The sequence below is a fragment of the Canis lupus genome, chromosome 6, assembly GCF_011100685.1.
Source record: "Canis lupus familiaris isolate Mischka breed German Shepherd chromosome 6, alternate assembly UU_Cfam_GSD_1.0, whole genome shotgun sequence".
Lineage (NCBI taxonomy): Eukaryota > Metazoa > Chordata > Mammalia > Carnivora > Canidae > Canis > Canis lupus.
This window is the reverse complement of record NC_049227.1, coordinates 12,026,149-12,045,634: the sequence shown is the minus strand read 5'-3', so window position 1 is coordinate 12,045,634 and position 19,486 is coordinate 12,026,149. Positions and strand designations below refer to the sequence as shown.

Below are 19,486 nucleotides of genomic sequence, written 5' to 3'. Positions count from 1 at the left end.
GTTGGGTTTCTGGCCACACAGACAGGAGCTCAGGATGCAGGGACACTGGGGTGGGGACAGCAGGCAGGAGCCCTAGGCACCCTGGCTAGGGCAGGTGGGTGGGCAGCGCAGCTTCTAGATCAGGCCCCCCCATCCCCACCCTGACTTGCACCAGGGTTCTTCCCATGACATTTGTTCAAGACATAAGTACAGGAGTGAGAGATGGCTCAGGCGCAGAAGAGGGTGCCTATTCCAGTCTGCTGGCTAGACTGCTGATAGGGATGGGGGTGGAGGTAGCCAGGACTGGGGACTGAGCTGGTTTGTGGTTAGGTGGCAAAAGCAAGGTGGAGGACAGTTGAGTGATGAGGGCAGTGATCAGGGGTGGCCAGCCCCCCACCCCCATGGACAGAACCTGCCTCATGGAGCCTTCCAGGAGCCACACCTGGCTGGGCTTCCAGACTCAGGAGTTATGGAGGGGGTGCACAGAGGGCAGGCTTGCATAGTCTTAGATGCCTATGGAAATGGAGAAGCCTAATAGAGGTGACAGAGATGCTGAGAAGTTCTGGGGACAAGTCAGGGCTGTAAACAGGAGGAATTTAGGATCTTGAGGCTAATGGATTCTATAAAATCTAGCCCCTAGCTCTCCCTTTCATTCCATCACCTATCTCCTATAGCACCGACCTCCCAGCCACCTGGGAACTCACAGTTCCTAATCACATCAGTCCCTCTGGCTCTGATCCACTTTACCATGTGACTTCTGTCTGGACCACCTTCCCCTCCAATCCCTCCTGACCTCACCTTGCAAACACCTATGGCTCAGCAAGACCTCCTGTGAGGTCACTGGTTCCCCATATCAGAGTCAGGTGCTCTCTCCCCTGTAGCCCATCCCATTGTATGACCACGTGTCTCCCTCCTACTGGGCTGTGAGCTCTTCGGTGATGCCTGTCAACACCTGGGGCCACCTGTTCTAAACCTGGAACACATCCCCTTCCCCACCCCAGGCCCCAGCACACGGCCTTCACTTACCAATAGGCTCAGCCTCTCCACCTGGATGCGGGTTCCTGTCCTGGGTTCCGCAGAAGTAGAATGCAGAATGTTCCCTCAAGGAAAGAGCCAGGGGAAGCTGGTGGGAGCAGGAGTATGGCACAGGGGAGGGCATAAAGAGGCTCTCAGGCAAAGCCCTACAGAGGCAAGAGCCTTCTACCTTGTCTCAGGGCTCCTCTGGAGCAGAAGTGGTGCCTCAGACTTGTCCCAGCGTGAGAAAGGGAGCTGGGCTTTTGCAACTCTTCAGAGTTGGGTTAGGGGCCACTTTCCCTTCTCTGAGAGTGTGTGAGATAGAAGAGCTGCAGATGCTGCTGGGGGAAGCCAGGCAGGGTGGGGAGAGCCTACGTATCTGCACAAGGACCCACCCAAGATGTGGGCAGAGAATCCACACTTGTCCAGGCCACTCATTGTCTCACACAGATCCACTCACACCCCGCATGCCCCCTCATCTTCCCCATCATCCCTGGGTCCCCTTGCCTTAGGACCTCTGCTGGTCTCAGAGGCCTGTCTAACAAGATGACTCAGACCTTCACCCCTGAGGGGTCATAGACTCCGTTGAAAGATCTGCTACCCAACCCCATCAGTGAATGGGTTACTCAGGGAAATGGCTTTAGCCCATCAGGGCCTATGGGGGGCAGCAGGGACCCAGGAAATCACTATTGTACACAAATACTGTAAACGGTGGCAGAGCAAGGGAAAATGCAGCCACTTCTGAAATGATTTCAAGCTGTCCTTAGGAGATGCCCAAACTGGCCTTCTTGAGCATCTACACTCAGGTCCTCATCCCATTTTATGGCAAGACACAAAACCTGGGAGTGAAAACACAGAGATAAGACAATGTATTTCTTCCATTTAAATTTATTTTTCAATTTTTGTTTCTCACTTACCAACACATTTGTAAGATGTAGCAGGCTGTGTTAGTAAAGGAGAAGCAGGGGGACAATGAGGGGTGCAGGATCTAAGCAGCCACACATGGGAAGCCGAGAGCAGGAAACCCTTGGGGGCAGCAGGGGCGGGCAGCCTCCTCCACCATCCTGCCTTCCCACAGGGATTAACATTGCTGAAGCTCTCACAGACCCCTCAGACAATTCTGTAAACGTTGTAAAAAGCATTTCTGTTGCCTCCAACTTCTGTCCCCCAATTTATCCCTCTGACCCCCCTCTCCCAGTGATGAGGCAGGATCTGCTCGGGCCAGCACCTTGCATAGCCTGGCCCAGGAGAACCCTGCCCCTGGGTCTCAAGGCTCCAACCCCACAGCCTTAGTCCCCAGGGCAAGCAAAAGAGATGCTTAGAGCTGGTGGATCTCAGGGAGGTCAGGGCGGAGCTTCCTCAGAACTCTGTCCCCAAGGGGATCACTCTGCTGGACCTCAGGGAGCATTCTCAGAATGCCCTTTGTTTCAGCGGCAGGCTCCTGGTCAAGAGGACACTGAAAGGCCCCTGTGGGCTCGGGAACTTGGCAGCAAAGCCGGCTAGAGCCTGACTTCCATGCTTATTGGAGCCCTTAGTTCCCCTGGAGGGAAGGTGTAACTCCCACCCAGGGAGGGGCTTCCTGGCATTTGTGCACTGACCCAGTGGACACTCTGACCCTGTGCTTAGGAACACATTTTAATCAGGATTATATCCACCCTGATGAATTTTCATTCTAGAAAGTACTTTCAAGGCAAATGCCACTGAGGACAATTCAATGCCTTGATCAGTTTTCTACAAAGTGCAGATAAATTTCCTTTCTTCCCCCATTTTTTTTCTTTGAAGAAATTTTCACCAGGATCAAATCCTATTCCTGTGCGTTTCACCACATGTATTCGATTCCCTGGTTAGTGTTCAATGCATGTCTAATGTCACCAACTGTCACACGCATCACCGGCAGTTTTCTCCTGTGGCTCTCACTTCTACGAAGTCCAGTTTTCCAGGGGAAGGGCTTTGCAGACTCCTCACGGATTGGTACCCAATAAGAAATTTGTGCGGCGAGCTGTTCGTACAGATGTGCAACATCTGTGCTGCCTGGCCGCAGCGGCTTCCCTCTTATGGAGGTGCAGCCTTCCCGAGGGTCCATGAGTGAACTTGGCCTCCCCTCTGCTAACCAGGGGGAGAGCCGGAAGCCCGGCCACAGCCAGCTTCCAGGAGGCGCGCACACACCATGGATCAGGAGCCTGCGCTCTCCCGGACCCCAGCGTGCCCCCCCACCCCGTCCCCGCCCGTCCCCGCCCGTCCCTGTCACGGTGCCTTGTCCGCAGACCCCGCTGCCTGCTCTGAGCGTGCTGGGCCGCCGGTGGCTGCGCGTGTGCCACGGAGCAGGCCCAGGCCCCGCGAGCGGCCGGCGCCGTGCAGCTGGCGCTCGTGGCGGCGGATCTGCACCTTGTGGCGGAAGCGCTCGCCGCAGTCCTCGCAAACGTAGGGCCGCTCACCCGAGTGTGTGCGCCGGTGGCGCAGAAGGTTGGACGAGACGCTGAAGCGCTTGCCGCAGTCGCCGCAGGCGTAGGGCCGCTCGCCCGTGTGCGTGCGCTGGTGCTGCACGAGCGCCGAGCTCTCGCTGAAGCGCTTGGCGCAGTAGGAGCAGGCGTAGGGCTTCTCACCGGTGTGGATGCGCTGGTGCGTCACCAGGTTGGAGTGCTGCGAGAAGCCCTTGCCGCACTCGCCGCAGCGGTGCGGCCGCTCGCCCGTGTGCGTGGCCTGGTGGCGCACCAGGTCCGTGCTGCGGCTGAAGCCCTTGCCACACTCCCCGCAGATGGTCGGCCGATCCCGCGCCCGCCGCCGCCGCCGCTGCCTGGCCGGAGTCAGAGCCGCGCTGCCCGCGGGGCCGGGAATGGCCACCACCGCGGGCGCGGCCACGGCAGGCAGCACCATGAGCTCCTGCAGCACCACGTAGCCCGGGGGGGCCACCACGACCGCGGCTGGAGCCCCCGGGGCCGGAGTCCCGCCGCCCCCCGTGGTGGGCACCAGCTCCAGCTGCAGCTCCGGCTGCACGGGGGTCAGCTCCAGCTGCACCTCCTGCTGCTGAGCTCCCAGCTCCACTGGGGTCAGCTCCAACTGCACCTCCTGCTGCTCCTCCAGCTGCTGCTGCTCCAGCTGCTGCTGCTGCTCCAGCTGCTGCTCCAGCTGCTGCAGCTGCTCCTGCAGTTTGAGCTGCAGCTGCCGCTGTTCCTGCTGTCTCTCTAGCTCCTGCTGCCGCTCCAACTCCTGCCGCTGCTGCTCCAGTTCCTGCTCCGACCCCAGGTCCACTGGCATGAGCTCCAGCTCCACTTCTTCCTCCTCCTCTGGCTCCAGTGGACAGGGCTGCTGCTGCTGCTGTGGTTGCAGCTGTTCTGGCTGCTGCAGCTGCTGTTGTTGCAACTGTTCTGGCTGCTGCAGCTGCTGTTGATGCAACAGCTGCTGATGCTGCTGTAACTGCTGCTGCTGCAACAGCTGCTGTTGTAACTGTTGCTGCTGCAGCTGCTGCTGTAGCCGTTCCTGCTGCTGCAGCTGCTCCATCTGTAACTGTTGATGCTGCTGTTGCTCTAACAGTTCTTGTTGTTGCTGCATCTGCTGCATCTGTAACTGTTGCTGCTGGTGCTGCTGTAACAGTTCCTGCTGATGCTGCAAGTGCTGCTGCTGTAACTGTTGCTGCTGTAATTCTTCCTGCTGCTGCTGCTGTAACTGGTCCTGTTGCATGTGCTGCTGTTGCTGTAACTGTTTTTCCTCTTGCTGCTGCTGCAGCTGTAACTGTTTCTCCTCCTGCTGCTGCTGCAGCTGTAACTGTTCCTTCCTTCTGCTGCTGGTGGTGTTGCTGCTGTAACTGTTCTTCCTCCTGCTGTTGCTGCAGGTGCTGCTGCTGCTGCTGCTGCTGCTGTAACTGTTCCTCCTCCTCCTGCTGCTGCTGCTGCTGTAATTGTTGCTGCTGCAGGAGCTGCTGCTGCTGTAACTGTTCCTCCTCCTGCTGCTGCTGTAACTGGTCCTGCTGCTGTAACTGTTCCTTTTGTTGCTGCCACAGTTGTTGCTCATACACGTGCTGCTCCTGTGCTTGTTCCTGCTGTTGTATCAGCTGCAGTTGGGGTTTCTGCTGTCCAGGTGGCACAGGTTGGGGTGTTCCCTGCAGGTCTTTCTTTTGTTGAGGCAGCTGGTCTTCCCCATCTTGCTGCTGCTGCTGCAACTCCAACTGCTGTTCTGATGGCTGGCTTTGTGGCTGCTGCTCTGGTTGCTGTTCTGACTGTTGTAGTTGCAACTCCTGTTGTCTGGGCTGTGCTTTGTCGGTGAGTTCCCTGGCCCCCATTGGAGCTGAGCTTGTTGGCGGTGGTGGGCTGCTATTCTTCTCTTGAGCTTCTTCTTCCTCCTGACTCTCACTCCCACCGCTGCCACCTGTAGTGGAAATGGTAGGAAGCCAGGAGAGAAAGATCTACAGACCCCCTTGACCCCCCCTCTACCCCTTGGCTTACCCTGCCCCACAGATGCCCACTCTAGGACACACTGCTGAGCTCTCAGCCAGGCCCCCAAAGCACTGGATCGATAGGCCATGGCAGCGTGGCAGAAACTGAAATGCCCAGAGGTGTGGGGTTGGCTTAGAAATGTGCCCAAAGGACTGTGGGTCAAGTCACTCTGGGCCCTGGCTCTCCAACCTCTTCTCTGGGCTTTCCTCCACACAGGCTCCATGCTTAGATCTTGGCAGTGACAAGAGCCTGGGTTCCAGGGGCTCCCCAACACCATTCCCAGAGAAGCCTCTCATGCTTAACCACCATCTAGTAGGAATCAGTGAACAAGCCATTCCCACAGCCAAGCCACAGGCGCACGATGAACTCAGACCTCAGTGAGGATCATGCCTTAAATACGCGAAACTTTCCTTCTCTGTAAATAATAAAGAATTTCTGTAAAGCTGCCTGAAAGTATTACCACAGGTGGTTTGTAAAAGTCACCGAAGTGTCAGGGAGAGCACAAGGCTTCCAGGGGAAAGTTCTCAGATTGGGCCCCAACTCTACCAGTTAACAACTCTCAACCTCCTGCAGCCTCGGAGCCCTCCCTGTCAGTAACAGCTTCAGGATATCCACACTTTCAGCTTCAGTGGTGAAGGAGGTAGGGCCCTGGCATATCCTCTAGAACCTGGCAGGTGCTTGACAAATCACTCTGCCCACAGGTTAGGAAATTAGTTTGCAAAGTAATGAACAGTTTGGAAATAGCAAGGACACAACTGACTCCGTTTAAAACAGCCTACAGACTGGACGTGTTTGAGACTGTTAGTCTGGAATGGAAAGGATTGGGATCCCTGGGTGGCGCAGTGGTTTAGCGCCTGCCTTTGGCCCAGGGCGCAATCCTGGAGACCCGGGATCGAATCCCACGTCGGGCTCCCGGTGCATGGAGCCTGCTTCTCCCTCTGCCTATGTCTCTGCCTCTCTCTCTCTCTGTGTGTGTGACTATCATAAATAAATAAAAATTTAAAAAAAAAAAAAGAAAAAAGAAAAGGAAAGGATTATCTCCACAGCCTCATGTCAGTAGGGTGAGTAGCCAGGTAGGTAACCTCTGGGAACCGGAGGTTTTCTGACTCAGAGAAGATGGAAAAGCAAAAGAAGATGGACCCTTCTCAGGGCCACCGTGAAAATTCGAGGGGGTATAAGTGCAACCCAGTGTTGTGCAACATAGGTGTTACTCCACTGTCACGTTTCACTGTCTGCACAATATCCACCTGTTATTTCTCAATTTGAGCATTCATGCCGTGTTCATAGAAAATCCCAAGAGGCTTGTTCCATTCCCAAGTCTGATTTCAACCCTGCTCTTCCTATAGCCTCATATGTTCAGTTTTGTAACAGAAAGCAGAGGTTCAATTTAGAAAATTTTGCTTTCTGGCCACTTTTTCTAGGAGCATATTGATTTAATAAAAAATGAAAGGATATCTCCATGTAAATAATTTCCTTTTAGAAAACTATTTCTAAAAAAAGAAAGAAAAGAAAGAAAGAAGGAAAGAGAAAAAAGAAAACTATTTCTTTTTTTTTAAGAAAACTATTTCTAATAACATTCTTTTTTATTTTTTATTTTTTTAAGATTTTGTTTATTCATGAGAGACACAGAGAGAGGGACAAGTATTTTTCATACACACTCACCAGCCATGAGTATGTGGCTGGTGAGCAAAGACAGCCATGAAAACCTGTCTCCCCCACAGCAGGTCTGAGCCACACCAGCCTCCCAGTACCTCTGGGAGGAACAGGGACATATCGTGCCTCTGTGTGAATCCTCACATTTCTAGCACAGCACTTGGCCGTGTAGCTAGTCCTGGCTTCTTGCAGCAATGTCAGCATTTTTAACGATGATGTTTTAGTAAACATATTAAGTGTCACCTGAAGTGCATACCCTTCCAAGACTTTTCTCAGTTAAATATTTGAGCCTGAAGACCCTTCATTCAGTCCACACATCCCTAACCAAACCTTCCAATTCCCTTGGTTCTTTTCATGCTGTTCAACCCTGGGCTAGCCCCCACTTGGTGTGCTCAAAGCACAGGGAGGGAAATTGGCTCCCAGGAGCATGACCATCATAGAAAGTTGGCCCAGAGTGGGTCTCAGATGGAGAAGGCATCTTGGAAGGTTCTACAGGGCCACCTATGCTTCTGGGCAAAAGGGGAGAGAGAAGGATGGAAAAGCAGAGGTCAGGAAAAGTGGACAAGGTCAGAGAAGGCCACAGGACAAAGAGAAGCCAAGCCAAGGGGCCAATGCCTGAGGTACAAGGGGCAGGGGGAGAGAGCCCCTGAATTCAATCTGAGAACTTGAGTCTGGAGCCAGGGACAGGTAGGAGGACAATGGAGGCTCCCTGACTACTGGGGACAAAGCAGCAGCTCCCAGCCAGCACATATCTGGGGTTCAGGGCATGGGCTGAGAATGTCTGCACCAGCAAAACCATGGCCTGATTGAGCTGCCTCAGAAAATCCTAAGGCGAACTGAAGTGGGCTGGTGTGACGTGAGTGGCTGCAGGTTGCCCTCCCCACCCGGAAACCACCAGGTGAGCACCCTTGTGGACAGCAGGCTGCCCACCATCCTGCAGAATGCACACCCCCACCCCGTTGGCCACAGCAGGCCTGGGGCTCTGTCAAAAGATCCTCTGGGAGCCTGAGGACTATCTTCTGCTTTAGGTCAGAGCCCACACCCCTCTGAGCCCCTCACCTGAGAGGGTGTCAGGCCCTGGGCCCCCATCTTCAAGACACCGAAGCTCCAGCACGAAGGTTTTGGCCACTGCCCCCAGCTCCATCCTAGCGTTCAGACCCAGATCCTGAGGAGCCAGCTGTGCTGAGAGGAAGGAAGGAAGCTGTTCAGGTGGGCAGGATTGCTGGGAGCACCCCACCTCTGGCCTACCTGGTGGCGGTAACTGCCAGAGAGCCCCCCAGTCTCTGCCTCGGGCCCCAGAACCAGCAGCTCCAGCCAGGCTGGAAAGGATAGGGCAGTCCACAGCTGGGGAAGGGAAGAGCAGGGCTGCCTGGAGGCTCAGCTCCCAGGGCCCCTTCATTTCCCTGCAGAGGCAATCCTTTCTCTCTTCTCTCTCAACTTTGCAAGGCCCACATTCAGCCCCATGCCTCGGGACTGCGGGTGCATGTGCTCCACACTGAGAGCCAACTGTGGGAACCGGCCTTCAGCGGGATGGGGAGCTGGAGTCCCAGGAGGGACACATGAGGAAGTTTTCAGAAAAAGAGACACATCTCACGTTCCACCGTCTCCTTCAAAGCAACTGACAAGTGGGTTCACCTCCCTGGTTTCTTGCCTCCCAGACGGCTGTTGGGGTTCATCCGGTCTTCCAAGCCCACATGCAGGCCACAGGTTCCAGATGCCACCTCAGCTCCCTGGGAAGGCAGGATTCCAGAGCACTGCAACCCACGGAACCAGCGGTGGCCCAGGGGATCCTGAAGTCTGGGGGGTTCCCCAGCTCTCTCCTGCCTCCACCCTGGCCCCAGCAGATGTGTCAGCGCATCCAGTCCTGCCTCCCCTCCTCACAAGATAACTCCAGCCCCCCCCCCCCCCTTCTCAGGATCCAGCTCAAAGCTCTCAAGGGCAGCGCCCGGGGTTGGCCGGCTCCCCAACCCCCTGGGCCTCACCTGGTTCAGCATTTCCTGCTCCTCACCGCGGCCTCTGCACTAGGGGAGGTGTGGTCAGCAGGGGCTGGAAGGTGCAGGCAGAGCGTCAGCCAGCTTCTTCCTGAGGCGCCTCCATCCAGAAGGCGCCGGGGAGGCGCTGGGCCACCCGGGGGCCTCTCTGGGCACTGCGGCGGGGCTGTCGCTGTCAGGGCTGCTCAGGTCGCCCCGGGCCGCAGACGGGGCAGAACGGAGTTCACCAGCAGAAGTTGGTGTCGGCTCCCGGGAGAGGGGCCGGGGCGGCCGGGCGAGGCGTGCGGGGCGGGCGACACCGTCTCCGCCCGGCCGGGTCCGCCCGCGGCCACAGGTGCCCGGAGCCGGCGCGCGGGGGCGGCCCGCGCGGGGTCCGGTTGGCTCGCGCGTCCGGCCGGCAGCGGGCGGCGGGGGGCAGCGGGCCGGGCCGGGCCGGGCCGGGGGCGGGGGCGGGGGCGGGGGCGGGGGCGGCGGGGCCGGCACAGGAAGTCCCCCCGGCATCCGCATCCTGTCCCCCGCCCGCCGCCCGCCGCCCGCGCCCCGCGCCCCGGCCCCCGCGCCGCCGCCGCCGCTCTAGGCCGCCGCGAGCTCGGTGGGCTTAACCCTTCCAGGCCCGGCCGCTCGCCCGCGGGTGGCGACTGGCGCTGCGCGGGGGCTGCGGGCGAGGCTCCCGGCCCGGGCCCTGCCGCCGCCGGGGGGGCGCGTGCAGCCTCGGGGCGCCCCGGGCCCGCGTCCAAGCTGTGGTTCATTAGCATCTTAGATGACTCTCACCTAATGCGGAGGCCCCATCCCGCCCCCCGGCGGACCCAGTGGAGGCCGCCCCCTCCGCACCTCGCACCTGGAACTCCTCCTCCTGGAGCCTGGGATGGCGATGGAAGGGGGCGGGGGGGGGGGGGGGGCGCGGAGTCTGTGCGCGCTTGGACCCCAAAGGACCGGACAGGGCCACCCTTGGTAACTGAAGGGTAAGTCCAAGAGCCACACCCCACCCCACCCCCGTCAGTACCTGACCCCCTTCGCCCTCTGCAGGACTCCATCCCTACTGGGGCTGTGCAGAGGCCTCCTCAGATAGGCCAAGCTAACCCCTGCCTGGGTCAGGGGCCTCCACCTCCCGGATGCCTTACCTGACCATCTTGATATCCCATCACTTGGCTGCACTGCACTGTCCTAATCTGGAGGGTTCACACTGAGATCGGGATACTCGAATTCTCTTGAAAAACCCAAAGATCTGGCCCTGGAGAGCTGTTCCTGGGATAGAGTATGAGAATGCCTCACTGGAGGAGGGCAGAGCCCTCATACGGTCACAGTCCTCTGCCCTCCTTACTGTCTCCATGCTCACATGGCCACCCATTTTTGGATACTTCCTGACCCTACAGGTAGTGGAGCTCTGGATTTCTCTAACCCTCCTCTGAAAAGCTTGCACTCTGTCTGGCAGCTTCACCCCCAGACTAGATGCTCCAGAGGACAGAGGACCACCTCTGCCTCATCAGGGGAGTAAGTGCAGCAGGAAAGGGAGTAAGGAGGCAGGAAATCTGGATTCACAATGGCCTCTTCCAGTTGGGTAATGAGGCAAATTATTACCTTGCATCTGTGGAATAGGAACAGCATTCTGCTAGCCAGGAGTTTAAGGATAAGTGAGCATCTCCCCTCTGGCCAGCCAGATGTGCACCTTTCCCTCCCCTGGGAGGGTTGGGAGCAGAGCTGTCTCTGCCTCCTATTTCCTCCTGGGAGACCTCATGCCCAGAGGATCCAGATGATCCACTTACTCCTTGAATCTTTAACCTCTCTCTCTCTCTCTCTGCTGGCTTCTTTCCAAGAGCATTTGCTCATTCGCCAGGCTCTCCCATCTTAAAAATATGCAACCTCTTCTCTCTCCTGCCCTCCATGACCAAAGTTCCTGGAAAGATGCCCCATAGCAGCTCTGGCCATATCTCCATCTACCTGTCCCTCCTTCTCCTTCTCCAACTTGGCCTCAGCCCCATCACTCCATCCAGACAGCTCTCTCTAATGTCACCACTGACCTCCACGTCACTAGAGCTCGCATGCTATTCCTCTCTAGGCAGCTTTGGACACTTCTCTGGTGGCTGATGAGAGGTACCACCCTTGGTTCCTCCTTCCTCTCTATCTGCCTCCTTTCTGACTCCTTTGCAGGCTCCACTTCCTTTACCAAACATATTGCTCATCTATATGCTATCAAAACCTATGTAAGGTGTCTTCCCAAATCAATGGTTCTGTCCTGAAAAGCACTTCTCCTGTCTATGACTGAGCACCTCTTTTCTTCCTCTTTCACCTTTAAATTAAAAAGGGATCCCTGGGTGGCGCAGCGGTTCGGCGCCTGCCTTTGGCCCAGGGCGCGATCCTGGAGACCCGGGATCGAATCCCACGTCGGGCTCCCGGTGCATGGAGCCTGCTTCTCCCTCTGCCTGTGTCTCTGCCTCTCTCTCTCTCTCTCTGTGACTATCATAAATAAAAAAAAAAAAATTTTTTTTTTTGAGAGAGAGAGAGAGCAGGCAGAGGGGTGGGGAGGGGCAAGCAAGAGGGAGAGAGAGAATCCCAAGCAAGCTCCATGTCCAGCATGAAGCCCAACACAGAACTCGATCTCACAACCCTGAGATCATGACCTGAGCTGAAATCAAGAGTCCAACCCTTTTTTTAAAAAAAAGATTTTATTTATGTATTCATGAGAGACACACAGAGAGAGAGAGAGAGAAAGGCAGAGGCACAGGCCGAGGGAGAAGCAGGCTACATGCAGGGAGCCCGACGTGGGACTCAATCCCGGGTCTCTAGGATCAGACTGCTGAGCCACCTGGGCTGCCCACGAGTCCAGCCCTTAACCAGCTGAGCCACCCAGGTGCCCCTCTCAATTTTTTTTTTAATCCAGGCAATACATATTCTGAATGAATAAGTCAAATTGTTCTGTGAGGCTTTAGCAATCCACAAAAATCTCTCCTCGCTTCTGAGTCCCCTCCCATTTCTTCTGATATTTCTTCCCATGTTTCTAAATAATATGCTTATAATGCTATTATTTGGTTTTTCCATTTTAGGTAGTATCTGTGGACACCTCACTTTGGAAGATGCAGATTTAACTCCTCATGCCACACACGCACATGTCCTCCTTTTACCTGCAATAACTTGTCTGGTCTTCTGTCCAGTTTTCTGGGATAGAGCTTCTACACCTTTGGAATCTCTCCAGTGATAGGAATGTCTTTGTTATTCAGGGGGTGAGGGGACTGGATTAGCTTCAGATGGGAGCTGGTCATACCAGAAAGACCAACCATGTGATTACAGGGTTGGGGCTCTGAACCCGGTGATATCAAACCAACCTTTGGGGCTAGAGATTGAGGTTAGTCAAATGGCCAAGGATTCAATCGATCATGCCTACATAATGAAACATCAATAAAAACTGTGGGCACCAAGGTTCAGGTGAGCTTCCTGGTTGGTGAGAGCCACTCTGTGTCCAGAATAGAGGACATGGAAGCTCTACATTCAGGACTCTCCCAGACCTTGGATCTCTTCAGGGACCATGACTGATCGTGCTTTATATCCTTTGTAGTAAAACTGTAATTGTAAGTCCAGCACTTTCTTGAATTCTGTGAGTTAATCTAGTTAATTATCCAACCTGAGTAGGACAAATGAATCCCTGAATTTGTAGCCAGTTAGTGAGAAGTTCCGGGGTTCCTGGGGACTCCTGAACTTGCAGCTGTTGTCTACTTGCTGGGGCATGATGCCATTATCTTGTGGAGTCTGTACAACTCTGGTGGTCAGCTGCAGAACTACAGGGCAGGATGGCCCTTTCCACAGTGTTATCACAGTCTGGGGTAAATCCACATTTACTATTCCCATAAGTACATCTCTGGAAATAATTTTCACTGCCAAGTCCAGTAAAAGTATTTGTATGAGTTCCCTTTTTAAAAAAAAAAAAAAACAACTATTTATTTATTCATGAGAGACACAGAGAGAGAGGCAGAGACATAGGCAGAGAGAGAAGCAGGCTCCCTATGAGGACTCGATCCCAGGACCCCAGGATCATGACCTGAGCCAAAGGCAGATGCTCAACTGCTGGGCCATCCAGGTGCCCCTTTTTCTTATCTTTTTTAAAATTTGCTTTGATTCCTTTTTTAGAAACTCCTGAAAAGTCTTTTTGTGTCCTCCTTTGGCTCTATAAATGCCTGTGAACCCAAATTTCCACCTGGTCAAACTCGTCAGAAAATCTATTTGTTTCATTTTTTTTTTCCCAGACATCCCTTCTGGAGCCTCCTTCCTTTGCATCCATATTGGGCAGTTTGCCCTCTGGAGTGCTGCTGCCAGCCTGGGAGTCTAGTGTCATCATCTGGGACTTTGTGTCTCTTTCTCTCTTGCATTAATCTGTTTCCTCATACCACATATTTCTCCTTCTTAAGTCATAATAGAGACAATTAGCACTCACCAAATATTCCAAGTGTTCCCTTATATTTCCAAGTGTTACATGCAGTTCAGCTGGGGTTAAATGATTAATGTGGCCAGGAGACTATGAAGGCAAGTGACCTGTGCTATGTCTAAGTCAAAACACATGGGAGCTGGTGTGCCACCTCCATCTCACACCTCCCTTGCTGTGGGAACTTGGAGGAGATGTGTAGTGGTAAAGAAACAAACGTATAGGGGTACCTGGGTGGTTAGGCATCTACCTTTGGCACAGGTTGTGATCCCAGGGTCCTGGGATCGAGTTCTACATCAGGCTCCCCATTCTCCCTCTGCCTATGTCTTTGCCTCTTTCTCTGTGTCTCTCATGAATAATAATGACAAAAATTACAAGCCCTGGAGCATTACATAGGGGATGATAAGACTACCCAGGGATTAAGATCTCTAGGGCTAGGGCAGCCTGGGTGGCTCAGCAGTTTAGCGCCGCCTTCGGCCCAGGGCGTGATCCTGGAGGCCCAGGTTCGAGTTCTGCATGGGGCTCCCTGAATGGAGCCTGCTTCTCCCTCTGCCTGTATCTCTGCCTCTCTTTCTCTCTCTCATTAATAAATAAATAAAATTGGGATCCCTGGGTGGCGCAGCGGTTTGGCGCCTGCCTTTGGCCCAGGGCGCGATCCTGGAGACCCGGGATCGAATCCCACATCGGGCTCCCGGTGCATGGACCCTGCTTCTCCCTCTGCCTGTGTCTCTGCCTCTCTCTCTCTCTCTCTGTGACTATCATAAATAAATAAAAAAATTTTTAAAAATCTTTAAATAAATAAATAAATAAATAAATAAATAAATAAATAAATAAATAAAATCTTTAAAAAAAGATCTCTAGGCTAGAGGGGCAAGAGGGAAAAATGATATTATAGACACAATTGCTGCGTTTATGAGGCTGGTGTGACCAGTATTGGAACTGCGATCTGTAAGCAAGAAGCAACCAGCCCAGACTGACCAGCCACTGACGGCTCCACCAGAAACAGGAAATGTCTTCTCTTCCATCCTGACTTCTGATCCCTCTTTGGTGCTTCCCATTAGCAAAATCTAGCCAGAGGCCAGCTGGCAGGGGAGCTGAGAGAAGTGTCATTTCCCATCTTCCAGGCTCCCGCAGTGGAGCATATGGAAGGATGGGGATTGAGTCAAGAGGCAACAGGCAAAGAGCTGGCACATTTGGTGACTCTGTAAAGCAAGCCTCCTGCCAACCCATGTTGGGAATTCAGACATTTGTGAGCTAGGCAGAGATGGGAATGCTGTGCCACTAGTATTGATTATCCTGACCTTCATTCTGGGGGAGCACATTCCTCAGTGGTCATCCTGAGAAAAGAGTATATGACAAGTAAAATCTGGGAAGCCCTCACATCTAAAAAGTTTTTATTCGGTGGACACCTGGGTGGCTCAGTTGGTTAAGGAGCTGCCTTCAGCTCAGGTCATGATCCTGGGGTCCTGGGATCCCGCCCTGTATTGGACTTCCTACTCAGAGGGGAACCCGTTTCTCCCTCTGCCACTGCCATGCCCCCCTGCTTGTGTTCTCTCTCTTACTCACTCTGGCTCTCTCAAATAAATAAGTAAAATCTTAAATAAAAGATTAAAAAAACCTATTCTTATATGTGACTGAGTATGAACTTCTCCTGAGATTTTAAAGACACGCTTTCAGGGGATCCCTGGGTGGCTCAGCAGTTTAGCGCCGTCTTTGGCTCAGGGTGTGATCCTGGAGTCCCGGAATTGAGTTCCACATCAGGCTCCCTGCATGGAGCCTGCTTCTTCCTCTGCCTGTGTCTCTGCCTCTCTCCCTTTCTGTATCTCTCATGAATATATAAATAAAATCTTAAAAAAAAAAAGACACCCTTTCATTGTCGTTTGGCCTCCAGTGTGGCTATTGAGGATGCCTAATGCCATTTTGATACTGGATCCTTTCTGTGTTGCTGGTATTTTCTCTCTGGAACTGAGAAAAAAAATTTTTTTAACTTGTACTCTGAAGTTCCATGATCACAGACACTCAGGCAGCCACTTCAATCAGGAGACTCATGCTTTTCTGTCTGAGGAAGGAATTTGAGTTATTTATTTGATAGTGTCCCCTTCCATATTCTCTTTTCTGCTTTTCTGGAATTTTGATTATTTGGATGTTGGACCTTCTGTTCTGATCCTCTGACGTCATTATGCTTTCTTTTCCATTTTTCATCACTTACTCTCTTGGTTACACTTTCTCTCTCTTTTTTTTAAAAGATGTTAGGGGATCCCTGGGTGGCGCAGCGGTTTGGCGCCTGCCTTTGGCCCAGGGCGCGATCCTGGAGACCCGGGATCGAATCCCACGTCGGGCTCCCGGTGCATGGAGCCTGCTTCTCCCTCTGCCTGTGTCTCTGCCTCTCTCTCTCTCTCTGTGGCTATCATAAGTAAATAAAAATTAAAAAAAAATAAAAAAAAAAATAAAAGATGTTATTTATTTATTTATTTATTTATTTATTTATTTATTTATTTAAGAGAGAGAAAGAATAAGCAAGAAGAGGTGCAGAGGGAGAGGGACAAGCTGACTGTGTTGAATGAGAAGCCCAACATGGGGCTAAATCCCACGTCCTTGAGATCATGGATGACTTGAGCCAAAATCAAATCAGACACCCAACCAATGGAGCCACTCCGGCACCCCTCTTGGTTACACTTTCTAGAAGAGTTTCTTGCACTGTTTCTAACCCATCTGCTTTTATTTCTGCAATCCTGTCTTTAATTTCCAGAGCTTTCTTATTCTCAGACTGGAATTTTTTTCTTATACATGTTCTTGCTGCATGATTGCAATATTTGCTCCTGTCTCACTGAAGACAGTCAACTTTGTTCCTGCTTCCTCCATTATCACTGTTTGCTCTAGTTAATTAAAAAAAAAAAAAAGTGTTTGTTTCATTTCCCCCATTGGAGGATTTTGTCAGATGCCAGGTGACGCTGGGCTATTCAGTGACATGTGTGGAGTAAGTCGCTCAGCAAATAAGAGAAGGACTCCGCCACGGGGAGGGGTGTCCTGCAACATCTGGTAGTGTTTTCTCTCAAGCCACTCAATTTCTCTAGAAAGACCTCCTGGCTGGAGAAGTAACTTGGCCCTGAGCATTCTAGAAGCCAAATGGGGATTGAGGGGAACACTGGGAAGAGGTCTCACATTTCAGGAAGCAGATTTCATAAATCCCCATGGTTTCAAGAAGAACTCTTCATGCCTCTGGCTCTGCCCAGTGTTTCCAAAGTCAGAGCCTGTTTGGTACCAGGTTTTTGCCAGAGTAGATGCGAAGGAGACCCACTGGCCCCTTGTGATACTTTGTAGCCACCTTTCTGTTTTCAGCCTTACGGGGAGCCTTAGATTCTGCAGGCTTTCTGGGGGGAAATCTCACTGTTTCTTTTTGGCTTCCCTCTCTGATAGCTTAGCTTTCAACTTTCTGTACTCTGTTATGTCAGACCCATCAGTTCATTTGTGTTCTAGTTTCTAAAATTTTGTGCTTTTAATTTTTTTTCCTTACTGAGAGAGACAGACAAGAGACAGTGAGCAAAAGAGACAGAGAAAGAGAGACAGAAGGGAAAAGACAGTGGGTTAGGAGCAGGGGGCCCCATTGGGGAATGGAATGTGACAGACTTGCACCCAAATGGCGGCTTGGGGCTGCCGAAGTTTCATCTTCCACTGAGGATGATGGAGGAAGTTTGGAATATGATCCAGGGAAGAATGACAAGCTGGGGAACAGCACTGATGGCCTGAAATGTATCTAAAGCATGCACGGTGGTGGCCTAGGGGCCAAATGTTGGGCATTGCTTCCTCAGGTCAAACCCCCAGTGTTCCTTCTCAGAGCACCAAGAACCCATGGCACTTGCCTGATCTCTGATTTTACAATGTGATTGGGGTCTGCCTCCCTCCCAAGACTGCCAGCTTTGAGGACAAGGAGTCTGTCTAGGTTAGTCATCCTTGCTTCCTGAGCACTCACTACAATAAGCACTCAATAAGTATTTGTTTTTTTTTTTAAGATTTATTTATTTATTCATGATAGAGAGAGAGAGAGGCAGAGACACAGGAGGAGGGAGAAGCAAGCTCCATGCAGGGAGCCCGAGAAGCCTTGATCCCGGGACTCCAGGATCGCGCCCCGGGCCAAAGGCAGGCGCTAAACTGCCGAGCCATCAGGGATCCCTCAGTAAGTATTTGTTAAGGAACACCTGGGTGGCTCAGTGGTTGAGCATCTGCCTTCAGCTCAGGGTGTGACCCTGGGATCCTGGAATTGAGTCCCCGCATCAGGATCCCTGCAGGGAGTCTTCTTCTTCCTCTGCCTGTGTGTCTGCCTCTCTCTCTGTGTCTCTCATGAATAAATAAATAAAATCTTTTAAACAAATAAGTATTTGTTAAATTAATTATTTTTATTTTTAAATATATTTATTTATTCATAGAGACAGAGAGAGAGAGAGAGGCAGAGACACAGGCAGAGGGAGAAGCAGGCTCCATGCAGGGAGCCCGATGTGGGACTCGATCCCGGGTCTCCAAGATCACACCGTGGACTGAAGGCGGTGCTAAACCGCTGAGCCACTCGGACTGCCCCTTTGTTAAATTAATTAATAAAACAATCAGGCTAGGGGTGTTTTTGACACCTACTAACATCACAGAAACAACTCAGTATAATAATCCAATCTCCACTTGCTATCTACAGGGCATTTGAGCCGAGAAGGGCAAGATTATCTCTCTCTCCCAAGGATCTGGAGAAGAGGCTCACTGGAACCAAAGGTGACTGGGTTCAACGTGCCCAGGGAGGTGCCTTAGAGCAAGAGTCCCCTGCGTTCCCATTGCTGAGAATCCCAGAGCTCCAGTTCCCACCCTTCCTGTGACATGCCCTTGTGTGCTTCCATGAAACCCTTTTCCTTGCCTAATTCACTCAGGGTTGGTCTCTGCAAATACAGAACCCTAACAAATGCAGAAATTGATACTATAAGTGGCATTTAGGCCCAGGTACCCCAGAAAAATGTGGGATTTGAAATTGCCTATTGGGCCAAGATGAAGACAAGGCAAGGAGATTCCCACACATGGTCAGGATGGGGCAGTATGTTCTGTTAAAACAATTAATACAGGTACCAGATAGGGCCACCTGAGACCTCAGGTCCTCTGATGTTGAGGCACTGAAAGATCACCTGAAGGGAACAAGGATGCCAGGACCACAGCACTGGATGGTTCCATCTGATGGCGTTTCCCTTCCAGTAAGATCTTGGTGTTCCTTTGCTGAGGCCCGGTTTGAACTGGGGGCCTTTGTGGGGCTCTGTGAGAGCATCTCAAAGCACTAGTAGCCACAGGCCAAGACTTGGGTCTCAGGTCGATTCTTGGGTCACTGGAGGGGAGCTCCACTTGGACTCTGTTTGAGTGTCATGGGGTTGCCATGACAAAGTACCACACACTGGGCGGACACTGCAGAAATGAGTGTCAGATGGTTCTGGAGGCCAGCAGTCTGAGATCAGGGAGGCCCAGGGGGCTGATTCCTCCTGTGGCTGTGAGGGAGGGTCTGTTCCATAACTCTCTCCCAGCTTCGAGTATTGCTGTCAACCTGTGGCGTTCCTTGGCTTGTAGAAGCATCACCCTGATCTCTGCCTTCATCTTCACATGGTGTTCTTCCTTCACATGGTGTATGTGTGTCTGGTTTCCCCTTGTGTGTGTGTGTGTGTGTGTGTCTCTGGTTCCAAATTTCCCCTCTTTATAAGGATACTTGTCCTATTGGATTAGGGCTCACAAGAATGACCTCATTTTAACCAATGACATCTGCAATGACCCCATTTCCAAATAAGGTCCCGAGTAAATAAGAATGGGGGGCAGGGATGTAAGGGTGGAAGGAACCACCAGGGAACTCACCCAGGAGGGGCACAGTGTGGCTTCCTGGGTCAGGCTGAATAGGAGGATTAAGTACTGATGGTAGCCTGTATTTTTGCGCTGGCTTGCCCATAGGGCATGGTGAAGCAGTTTCCAGGGGAGCCAATGCCAACCTGAACCAAATC

The 19,486-nt window shown here is 52.6% G+C and overlaps 1 protein-coding gene across 11 annotated transcripts; it reads right to left on the bottom strand.

The window, feature by feature from the left end:
• Positions 1-1,861: 1,861 nt before the first annotated feature.
• On the bottom strand, positions 1,862-9,396 carry ZNF853 (zinc finger protein 853). Of its 11 annotated transcripts, XM_038539527.1 has the most exons (5): positions 9,059-9,396; positions 8,728-8,830; positions 8,136-8,258; positions 5,004-5,355; positions 1,862-4,765 (listed from the first exon to the last, which is right to left on the bottom strand). In XM_038539527.1, the coding sequence occupies exons 1-5, from the start codon at positions 9,068-9,070 to the stop codon at positions 3,238-3,240; spliced, it is 2,118 nt and encodes a 705-aa protein (XP_038395455.1). In that variant the 5' UTR covers positions 9,071-9,396; the 3' UTR covers positions 1,862-3,237. The 11 variants fall into 11 exon arrangements, with proteins under 11 accessions (XP_038395455.1, XP_038395450.1, XP_038395451.1 ...); XM_038539522.1 differs by having other exon boundaries at positions 3,445-5,355; positions 8,671-8,806; XM_038539523.1 differs by having other exon boundaries at positions 3,445-5,355; positions 8,136-8,253; positions 8,671-8,806.
• Positions 9,397-19,486: the final 10,090 nt, after the last annotated feature.

Coding starts and splice junctions, on each gene's coding strand:
- ZNF853 (XM_038539527.1), bottom strand. Junction 8,259..8,727: donor CCCCAACAGCCGTCTGGGAG/GCAAGAAACCAG, acceptor CCTTCCTCTCAG/CACAGCTGGCTCCTCAGGAT. Junction 4,766..5,003: donor CAAGCACAGGAGCAGCACGT/GTATGAGCAACA, acceptor CAGCAGCAGAAG/GAAGGAACAGTTACAGCTGC.